The 11,138-nt window shown below is 42.4% G+C and overlaps 3 protein-coding genes across 4 annotated transcripts; 1 reads left to right on the top strand and 2 right to left on the bottom strand.

Annotated features, from left to right (window-relative positions):
* Positions 1 to 1,319: 1,319 nt before the first annotated feature.
* Positions 1,320 to 4,745, bottom strand: vac14 (vac14 homolog (S. cerevisiae)). Its single transcript, XM_018704592.2, is given in 2 exon segments — positions 1,320 to 3,766; positions 3,768 to 4,745. Coding segments are annotated over 2 exon segments (2,373 nt in total). The 5' UTR covers positions 4,575 to 4,745; the 3' UTR covers positions 1,320 to 2,200.
* Positions 4,746 to 4,915: 170 nt separating this feature from the next.
* LOC108902653 (zinc finger protein 691) lies at positions 4,916 to 7,416 on the top strand. Its single transcript, XM_018704594.2, has 4 exons — positions 4,916 to 5,201; positions 5,316 to 5,431; positions 6,109 to 6,211; positions 6,304 to 7,416. The coding sequence occupies exons 1-4, from the start codon at positions 4,925 to 4,927 to the stop codon at positions 7,176 to 7,178; spliced, it is 1,371 nt and encodes a 456-aa protein (XP_018560110.1). The 5' UTR covers positions 4,916 to 4,924; the 3' UTR covers positions 7,179 to 7,416.
* Positions 7,413 to 10,613, bottom strand: LOC127142985 (zinc finger protein 382). 2 transcript variants are annotated; one of them, XM_051073993.1, is made up of 4 exons: positions 10,198 to 10,613; positions 9,787 to 9,918; positions 9,563 to 9,668; positions 7,413 to 9,482 (listed from the first exon to the last, which is right to left on the bottom strand). In XM_051073993.1, the coding sequence occupies exons 1-4, from the start codon at positions 10,228 to 10,230 to the stop codon at positions 8,809 to 8,811; spliced, it is 945 nt and encodes a 314-aa protein (XP_050929950.1). In that variant the 5' UTR covers positions 10,231 to 10,613; the 3' UTR covers positions 7,413 to 8,808. The 2 variants fall into 2 exon arrangements, with proteins under 2 accessions (XP_050929950.1, XP_050929949.1); XM_051073992.1 differs by having other exon boundaries at positions 9,787 to 9,923; positions 10,198 to 10,608.
* Between the last annotated feature and the right edge of the window lie 525 nt (positions 10,614 to 11,138).

Here is an 11,138-nt window from a genome sequence, read left to right as displayed (position 1 = left end):
AAGGAGCTAACAGTCAAATTTCTACTGAGCATAGATTACTGAGCCCATGGGGAGGAGCAGGGAGTCCTTACAAAACACATGTTCTCTATGACTGTTGTAAAATTAAATAATTAATTAAGTAAATTAAGTAATTAAGTCAATTTCCAACATTGTGTGTGTACATAATGGCACAGAGAATAATCATTGTCCTCTCAAAATATATAATTCTTAATATTAAAGTCCACTGTCTCTGTATGTTCTGATATTGTGGAATAACATGTAAAGACCCACTTATTGTCATAAAATGTGCTCCACACTTTTTCAAAAAAAAGAGAGAGACCGAACATAACATTAAACCTTTAGGCTGTTTTTACTCAGCTTACCTTACAATCCTTAAATGCCTCCTTTATGGGATATACTTTGTGATTCATATGCAGGCCTGATCTTTGGCACATAGAGCAGACAGTATCCAGATCATCCACACAGAGGAGAAACAGTCTCTCTCTGTGTGCCTCACACAATTTACATGGAAGTCCAGGGCTCTCTTTAAAGCAGAGAGGACACTCTTTAGTACCATATTGTATCCAGAACTGCTCCAAACAAGAGTTACAAAAACTGCGATCACAACCGATGCAGCAGAGGACCTCTGGAGCCAGGAAGATTTCCCCACACACAGCGCAGCAGGACTTGTCCACACCCTGACATGAGATGTCAACCTCCATCTGTGAAATTCTATGCAGCACTCATGGGTTTCTACCAGGCAGGAACTTATATTCCCCATGCATGTACACTATGTACCTTTGGTGTTAAGCTGCATGTAGTCCTGCAGTAGATGAGAAAGGGAGAGAGATGCAGCTCCTCTAGTTTCACCATACAACATGCACACCATGAGAGGGTTTTCGGCTCAGTTTCAGACTATAGTAGAGAGAAATATATGAGCTAAATAATGAGCTCTGCAACAAAGTAAAAACTATTAGTCTAAACGAATACAGTTGCTTTTGATTTATATATATTTATGATGTTAAAATGTTTTATGTAACATTGCAGTGATTCAGTTTTAAGGACTAAAAGGCATTTAAACAGAAGAAAGTCACATTTTTACTATGTTCTGTTACAAGCCATATTCTTGAAGATCAGTGCTTAAATGTAATTAGTTTGTTTCAATAGCGTCTAATCTGTATAACATGCCCACAATCACAGCAGTAACCCATACAAAAAGTTAACAGAACACATTTACACAATTAAACACAAAGTAAAACTGACTACATATTCTACAGCTCAAGCTCAATGTATAATGATCACACAGATTTTGTGTAATATAGATCGAGAAAAAGTACGTCTTCAATCACATGGTCCACTTTATTGATTTTCACACAGGAATGACAAAAGTGCAAATCCTTTTTAAGAATGCAAGACAAGCAGACACTGTACAACAAAGAGAAATACATACTAGCTGAGGAATATATCAGAAAGGAATTGAATTAAAGGTGCATATAGGTTAAGTTTCTGATCAACTACACTAGCAAACAAATGGCAAGAAGTGTAAAAATATGGGCCTAGCCAGAAATTATGTCAGAGTTCATCTGAGTTGAGCTGGGTCAATACCCCACACATGAGATTTCTTTTCTGGCTGACATGAGATTAAGGCAACCCTGAGCACACACTGCTCAGAAGGATACACCATGAAAATACTGTGGTTCACATGGAGATTAAATGACAGTGAGCTATTTAACACAGTGATGCAATGTCAGTTTCATTTGAAATACTGTGAACATTTAATTTAGCTGAAAACAAACCTCAGCTGCTGATGGTATATTATTAAAATTGGGGATATGGCCATATCATCATCACCACTAGTTACGAAATAAGAGATTTCATGTCCATTCTCCAAATCTTCATATTAAGTACAGTCTGAAGTGTATCAAATCTGTTTCCTGTTAAAAATGTTGTTTCTTATGTTACATAAAATTGCCCACATTATTAGCAAAAAAATTTACAAACATAAAGTTATTTCTTGACAATGTATACCCAGTGCTTCTCTGATAAGACAGTTTTTAATCATACTCTTTTAATACTTTTTGGCTTCAATATCATCTTAATATTTTTTTCCAGTACAATTATATATATATATATATTTATATGTATATTGTTCTGCAACATATTTTCCTTCACCTTCCTCTCGCTGCTCTCAATGACTAGAGGTCACTACGGCACAATGACTTCATATCAGCTTCCTGTCAGGGTGGTCAGAGGCACGTCCAGAGCGCTGGTGTCGGACCTCCAGATGTTTACTCTGGACACGGTCAAAATGCTGGAGCAGCTCGTTGTAATCGATCTGAGTGTGAGAGGCACGTTTGGAGGCCACTTGCTGTTTAGAGTCCATATACTTGGACTCATCCACAGTCCTCATGAGCTCTGGGTTAGGGACGCACCTCAGGCGGTGTGAGAGCAGCTGGAAGGCCTGGCTCTGTGGCAGCAACATCAGCAGACCATACAGTGCTTTAATCAGATAAGGGTTGTTCTCCACATCCAGGAGCTGCAGACGCAAGTAGGTGAAAATGGGGCTTTCTATGAGCTGCACCAGTTTGTCTACCTCCATCAGGAAGTCTACTGTCACTTCCAGATCTCCAAACTTCTGGATGAGATCATAGGCATGTTTGTAGTTCTGTGTGAGGAAACAGAGCGACACCGTGGCCACGGGGTTGTGGCACCAGGAGCGATACAGGCAGCAAAACAAAGCACAGCTCTCCTGGGTACGCAGGTCTTTCAGCTGGTTGCGCAACTGGAAGAGCTCGGCAGAGGTGAGCAGGATGGTGTTGAGCGTCTGAACCATAGTGGAGGCAAATTTGAGGTCTTCCTCTTTCAACAAGATGTCAGCCATAGAGTGGAAGATGTTCTCTGCATGAAGCAACAAACATAGCTGCCTGATGATGAAAGCTCCTCTGTTCTCCAGAAGCTTCCTCTCCTGACTCAAGCGTTTCAGCAGGTTGATCATGAACTTGTAAAAATAGGAGTTCATACTGGGAGTGGAGGGGGAGGAGTCCACTGCTTTGGAGCCTGTGCTGTGCTGCTGTCCCAGCTTGGCACATTCTGGGACCTTGAGCTCCAGTTTGTTGTCAGTGTTGTCGCAGGAGCCAGCTTGGTCTGTTTGGCCGGCGGGAGATGATGCTATCTCAGCCAACACCTCCAGATCTTTCAGTATCACCTCATCAGACTCATCAGACAGTGTTTTCAGCAGCATGGGAAACAAGCTGTCTGTGTGGCGGAACATTTTGCGCGGTGTCTTGATGTAGAGGTGGTAGAGCCATTTGAGCACAGCAATGCGGGTCATCATGCCAGTAGAGGAGTCGTGGAGGTGGCGGTCCAACACCTGAACAATACCATCCAGGTGAAGAGTTACCGGAGGCCTGTCAGCAATTGCTGGAGTAAAGAAGCTGATATTACTGAAACCAACAGATTCTTGTGATGCATTCAGCATATCGTTGCTGTCTGCCTCCGTCTTGGGGTGGCCGTCTTCCCTGGACGGCGATACTGTACTTCCGCTTTTCTCCTCTTCCTCATCCTCATCATCCTCAGGAGTCACCAGCTTCATCAGACTGTGATTACAGGCACTGGCTGCTTCTTTGGTATTTTTCTTTCTGTCATCATAGGAAAGGCAAGGCAGCACTGCAGTTAGGATGCCAGAGGAGTAGGGGAGCACCACTCTGCCAGCGAGCTGGATAAACTCTCTCATCCAGGTCATAGCTGTCAGCTGGATCAGGTCGTTTGTGAGTTTAGGTCTCATCTGCAACCTGGCAGTGGATGACTAGGATGTTTGCCATCTCAGCGAATTTCACGCTGGAGGGAGTCTTTTTGATCTCCTTCAGAAACTCCCCCAGAACCACCTCACACATCCTGCGGATCTCCTTGCTGTTGTCTCCCAGGATCTGGAAGAGCCCATCCAGGATTTCAGGGAGGTAGTCGAGCAAGTTGATGTCTGGCACGGACTCCAGAACATGGATCCAAGAAATTATGAACTGCCTGGCATATTGATTATTGGAGTAGATTCTCTCTCTCAGCAGGGGGACAAACGCCACTAAGTCAAATTTGTTACTTTCGGTCACAATGTCTTTCAGCAGTCTGTCCAGGAGTTCAGAACCGCTTTTCACATTGGGATCTGGGTCTGCTGCAAGCTTGCTGAGACCATCAAAGAGCAGGTTGAAGTGGGGCAGTACAGCTCCCCTTGCCACCTTGACTATATTATAGAGGGCCTCACAGGCATAGTAGCGCAAACGACTGTCTGAGTCATTAAAACACGTGAGTACAGGCTCAATAAGCTCCTTCAGATACAGACCTGAGTCCTTGCCGAGGGCGATGGAGCAGGCTGCCAATCCAATGAGACCCCCCTTGCGGCTGTGGGGGTGTTGGGAGAGGGCAAACTCCGAGGCCAGAATCTGGATTACGTGCCTGATCTGAGTGGAGTTGTTCTGAGCCACAAATTCCCGCACCAGCTTCTCAATTTCCAAAGCCGCGACTTTCCTCTTTTCGTACAGTTTGTCATTCAGAGCCCTGACAATGTTGGGCGTCAAAGGCGAAAAATCCTTCTCCGTGTTCATGTTCGTGGCTGCGGTGGTACCGGGTCCCGTCTACTGATATCTACGCTGATACGTGAGAAACGAGTCTGCATTTATGATGATTTAATAGAGAAAACACAACGGTTTCATTAGCGAACCAGGAAGCCTTGTAATACAACGCAGCTGACCAGTTGTATCCGCCGGAAACGACGTCACGGTTGCTACATTTATTTGGGTCCCACTATCAGTACCGCTAGCTCAAATTAGCTTCATTAGCAACACATCCCGCCAATGCGTGTTTTAGTTTTTATTCTAGCCGGCAATTTTATTTCTTAATTTTTAATCCTACATTTTCCTTTAGCTAGAGAGTGTTGTTGCAGCCAGAAGCAGCGATGGCGAGCCGCCTCTCTTTTCACTCACAGCTCTCCTCCATCATGGAGACGATGGCCAGGTCTGCCCTGAGTCAGATCTGCAAACTGGTGGATGAAGATTCGGCTGAGCTCCGGCTCGAGTTGTCTCGTCTTTTGTTTGCCAATTCAGCCCTGGCAGAAAAAGCTAACAGTCTGGAGTGTGAGCTGTCCATTGTGAGAAGCGACGCCCCCAAGTTGTGTAAAAGTTATCGCACCGTTGGTGTGCAAACTGCCTGCCACAGGGACGGGGAACCTCATGGTACATCTTCTTTTAGTTTTCACTGTAACATTAGCTCAGAATAATTTTTTAACAGAAGCCACCAGCGTTATGTGATTTACTGGTGTGTTCTCCATTTTTGTTTTCCCTTCTCAGTGTCTGGGCCTCCCACCATAGAGGGGATCTTTGGAAAAGACTGGTGTATGAATCTGTGGAAAGACAGAGATCCATATAGTCTGGAGAGAGTCACAGACTCACCACAGCCCTATGAGGTGATAGGAAGTTATATAGAGGCATTAAATGTTTGACGTCTTTCTGGCTATGAGCAATAAACAACTATGTTTGCAGGCGTCCAACATGCAGTAGAAGAAGTAATAAACAGGTTTAAATAGTCTATAAAACTTAGACTGCATCAACAATATCCATCTTTATCTCCCCATGAAAAACCAAAAGCAACAGTAAATGGGAAGTGTATAGATGCTGTGATGTACCAGTGTGTTTGAGGCCTGTTATTCAGGTTATAGTAATGGTAAACATTTTCCAGCTATAAACAGTACACTTTGAGTAATAACACAACACACTCATTAAGTGCAGCACCTAACACTGTTATCATCATCAAATTAATGATTAAAGGGAAGCAATTATAAAAATCCTTTATGCAGTAAAATGCAAAATCATTCTGAAAAAAAAAAGCCTGTTACAATTTCCCAGTGCTCAGCATGACATTTCTATATTTTTTTCCAACCAAATTAACATATTCAATTTACAAAGCTATAATTAAGCAAAAGGCATCAAATCACCACATTTAAGAAGCTGGGACTAGACGTTTTGCATTCTTCCCTGATTATTCAGTTAATTAAGATTAAATTGACTAACCTTTTCAACTCTTGTGCACAGAAAATGTTGTATTGAACTACAGTTCAACATTTGGACTTCCTCATTTTTGTAGTCTGTGGCAGCGCTGTCTGACCAAATCACTGTGACTGAGATCAAAGAGGAGGATTATGTGGAGGATGCTTCCCACAGCTGCCAGGAAACACTTAGTACACAGGGTAAGAGAGTGACGGAGCATTGGCATTAGGAGGTAGCATGCTGCACATCCAGGTGATTTTTCAGTGTTTGTTTGTGTATTTGTATGCAACAGAACATGAACAAAGTGCAGCTGAGGAACCAGAACAACTCTCAGTCGGTTACTCAGCTGATGGCAGCACCTGCAGCCTGTCATTTGATCAGGAAGGAGAACAGCTGGTGTCTGCAGCTGCTATCGAAGACCCATCCATGCAGGTGATATCCATCAATGACACAGAGGAGGCCTTCAGCGCTCATATTATTCCAATCGAAGAGGATGACGATGATGACGATGACGATGTACAGTTTGTTGAAGAAAGTCAGCAGGAGCCTGTAGGTGTGTCCAGCTCCGAGAAGCAGCAAACATTACAGGCAGACAATGAAAACAGCAGCGCTCTGGATAAAGATTCACATGATGACTTTAATATGGTTAATGTGAAAACTGTCAGAGATCTAAACAGAAACAAATTCACATGCCAAGTATGTAGCAGGACATTTTACCACAAGGGCACTCTAACACACCACATGAAGTCACACAAGTCAAGCTTCTGTAACATTTGTAAGCAGCATTTCCCTCACCGGAACAAGTTAAACTCACACACCTGTGTGCCTCCAGTTCCTTCTCAGAGAGTCAGTAAGTCCTGTGAGCTGTGCGGGAAAACCTTTGCAAACCCGTCAGCACTGAGGATTCACTATGTTGTCCACACGGGAGAGAAACCCTACAGGTGCAGCTTGTGTGGGAAAGGGTTCACCCAGAAAGGCAATCTGAAATGTCACCTACGCATCCACACCGGGGAGAGACCGTTCCGCTGTATTAAATGCGGGAAGACCTTCACGCAAAAGGTGAACCTCAACCATCATTTGATGGCACACAGAAATCGTGAGGTCGTGGGAGAGAAGCCCATGTCTCGAAGACATCTTAAGAACCTAATGGCTGCAACCTGTCAGTGACTGACTGTGGTGCACAATCAGTAGCTTTATTAACCTGAATGCATCATGTCATGCTGTTCACACTGATGTAAAGGTAGTTAATGTCATGTTTGTAATAACTTGTATTCTGTGGTAGTGCTTAGGAAATCAGGAGTGTGGAGCAGAATGTCCTGTTTTTGTCAGTTTTTAAGCATTTAGCAAGTCAGTGTCTTGGTTGTTGTTTCTGTCTTTACAATAAAAAAACAGTCATGAATGTTCACTTTGTGATTTTAAATTTTATTTATAGAACTCTTTAATTTTTTATTTATTTATTTTTTGGGGGCTAATCTAAATTGAAGTTGCCTTGAATATAATATTCCACTTTGACATCTGTCAGGGCTTTGTAAGGGGCATGCAGGTGTCAGTGAAAAAAAAAATCCAACAGCACAAGATTTCTTTCTTGGCCTCGGATAGTTGCTTTAGTGAGGTCTGTGTGGTGTATTCAAGGGAATCATATTACAAGTAAAACCAGTCCCTTGTGTAACAAACTGCACTGGTCCCCTCCCCTTTATCCCCTCTCAAGTCTTCTAGCACTTGTCAGGCCATCATTGTAAATAAGAAATTATTCTTAATGTCTTACCTGGTAAAAAATAAAGGTTAAATAAAACAATTTGCTCTGTCTAGGTGATAACAGTTATGATGAGGACTTGTTTAAGGAAAGTACAGAATAAAATAGAAGATGTCTTCAACAGACATGGTTAACATTTAGAAATAAAACTGACACTTTGGCTTGACTGCACACTGACAACACAACTTGTCTTTCTACAATAATGACGCAGCCATACAAATACATTTTAAAACAGTAACACCATTTAGAGTTACAATTTCTGCAACTTATTCAAATACTATGTGTCCAACATACATAAACATTTCTTTTAAACAGTTATGTTTTTCAAAGTAGTGGGCCCACCCACTTTCTGCCTTATTAAGTGCCACTAAATGAGGCATGGCATATGGTAAATGCAGAGCAGAGGTGAGACATGGGCAATGAAGCAAACAGAGGGAGTTGTTTTACTTCTATGCTGCTGTGAAGAGGTAGTCTTTAAGGTTTATGCTACACGTGTGCAAACAATGGAGCACTTGTCCAAAGTAATTTTGGCATTATTTGACACGGGCCTTTTTGTGGCCTGATATATGAGACTGAGGTATGTGTAACATGTTATGCCAACAATATGATAACATGCATGGATAAAATGAGAGGTGCTTTTTGTCACAATTTGGATCAATCATCTGATCCATGACACTTAACTTATCAAGCATAATGTGAAATTGACTTTAAAGGCTTGTTGAGGGAATCCTACAATTTGGCAATGACCCCCTGACCAGTCAAGTAAACTGAATCCCACCCAGTCGAATGGTACGTTAAAAAGGGACAGATGTTCTCTGTGCCTTCATTTGGCTGCTGCAACATTTATCCTATCAATAAAACTAAAAACACACCAAACAAGCAAAGATTTTTACAACAGCACTGTTAACAATATGGGCTAAAAAATTAACTTTTCTTTGATTTAGATGGGGTATTTCAAATCTACATTTTTCATCCACATTTCACTCCCCCCCTATAGACATATTGGCACATGTTGAGCTACTCTAAGCATCACTGAAAGCATTTCTAGTCACAGTCAGGCTTCTTACCAATAACCAAGCTCTCCATGTGGTTGTCTGACTGAAACTGAGTGAAACACTGGTGGTGATTTAAACCGTACTTGTATGCATAACATTTCCCACAATCCACACAGCTGTAAGGCTTTTCACCGGTATGTGTTCGAAGATGTATGTTCAGAGAGCTTTTCTGGGAAAAACTTTTGCCACAGTCTGGACAGCTGTACGGCTTCTCCCCCGAGTGCACGCGCTGGTGCAGCTTCAGGTACGTTTTCTGAGCAAATCGCTTCCCACAAACTGCGCAGTTGAACGGCTTCTCACCAGAGTGTCGCCTGATGTGGACTTTTAAACTGCTCAAATAGTTGAAGACCTTCCCACAGAATAAACACTCAAACTGTTTTGTCGGCTTCACGGGTTTTGGCTGAATGGTGACTTCTTTGGTTGGGTTCATGTGGATATCGTTCGTATAGTCGGGGTACTCGGCGGCGGATGGAGGAGGATTTGTGTTGTCAACCAGAGTGCTCATTGTTGCATCATCTATCAACTTGTCCATAATTGTTGGCTGTGTGCGTTGTTGTGTTTGACTGTCAGCTGTCATGGGGAAGTTGCTTAATTCCCCTGAGTGAAGCTGCAGCTCATCAACAGATCTATGAAGCAAGCTGTCCTCCTCAAAAATCCCAACAACTGTTAAATGAGAATAAATGCAGTTAAACCACAGAAACTATCAGGATTACAATCATTTGTTTTGTTTAATCCAAACTTACTTTTTCTATTATCTGTGAAACTCATGTGTTGGCCAATGGGATGATCATCATAAGTCTCCTCCTTGACAAAGATGAGATCAGGTTCTCTCTCCATCAAGTCTAGTGCCTACCAACAAGACAGGTGACAGCTTTGAACATAAATATCACATCGTCATCTCAGCTCACTGAGGAAAATGACTGCACTGGAATCAAAAACAAATTCAGTTAGTCAATTATTCACTAACCTGTACTCCCATGCTTGTCATAGCAGCAGGCTCCATTGTTTCTTTTCTGTGAGAGGGGAGTTTCTCTTCTCTCCAAAGGTCCATGCACCAGTCCTTCCCAAAAACCCCATCGATGGCTGGAGCAGGCTGAGGCTGTTCTGGAAGAAGAAGCAGATATGAAATGGTGGCCTGCTAGAAATGGTAGTCTTAGTGGAAATATGCATACAAAAGACAACTGCAAATACACATGATCAAATAAAACTTCAGAACAGCACTGTTGTTTTTCATAAAGACTGAATGTGAAGGGCACTTCGGGCTGAGTTGAGGTGATTACAGTAGTCTCCACTATAGCTAGCTAGCCTGACGGGCATAAACAGTATGTGCCAGCCCAACTGGAGGCGACTGTTTGTTCAGCTCCCTGACCCTCCTGACCTGCAGGGTGCCGGCGGTTGACACTGTTGACATGTGCAGGATAGGTCTGCGCCTCCCTCGCTGCTCTCAGCTGGACCTCCAGCGAGTAACACCTCTTCTTCAGCGCCTCGTTCTCCGTCTTGTGCAGGGATATCTCGGTGTGAAGGACGGAGGAGCACTCATCAGCCAGGTTGCCTATTTCAACCAAAGCTGCCTTCGTTAGCTTGTCAAGGATGGCGGCTAACTGCGTCCGAAAACTCCGGTTTGTTGTGTCGCACATCATCTTGACGGGGAGGCTGAATATTTCAAAATTTTGGCGAAATTCCCAGCGTAGCTACGTTTTCCTTTGGTCAAATATGTGGGATAGCTGTGCCGCAAAGGATTATGGGAAACATGTATGCTTGCGTAGCGATATTTACGAAGCGTACTTGAAGGCAGCACAGTAGAAAACCGACATGTAGCTTTCTTCAGTTTAAATTAGATGTATACTGATTATGATTTATATATTTATCATTAAAGACCATGCTAGTACTAATGTCACTCAGTAAAGAGAACTGCACTGCTGGAAGAAGCACTCGAAACTTTTACTTAAAGTTAAAGCAGTAAAAGAAGTAAAAATCATCTATTTCAAATTTTACTCAGGTAAAGGTATCATCATCATATCATCATATAATCATGCATTAGTGTGCACATTACTTTGATGTTGCAGCTGTTACGTGGAGCAAATTTTAGTAACTTAAAACACTGCGATCATTTTAAATTTGTTGCTATCACACAACAAATATCAGCATAAATGTTACTCATATTAATATGTATAACTTATTATTAGTATGATTCTTATAATTTTAATAATAACCTGATCCGTATTTTTCTTTTTTTATGTAAGCTTGTGGCTTCTGTATCTTTCTGCAAGACTTCGTTTAGAATCGTCAGTGTTCACTGCCTCCTAGTGGTCATATGGG

Source organism: Lates calcarifer, linkage group LG11 (assembly GCF_001640805.2).
Source record: "Lates calcarifer isolate ASB-BC8 linkage group LG11, TLL_Latcal_v3, whole genome shotgun sequence".
NCBI classification, from domain to species: domain Eukaryota; kingdom Metazoa; phylum Chordata; class Actinopteri; family Centropomidae; genus Lates; species Lates calcarifer.
The sequence above is the reverse complement of the archived record's forward strand: the minus strand, read 5'-3'. Positions and strand labels throughout refer to the sequence as shown.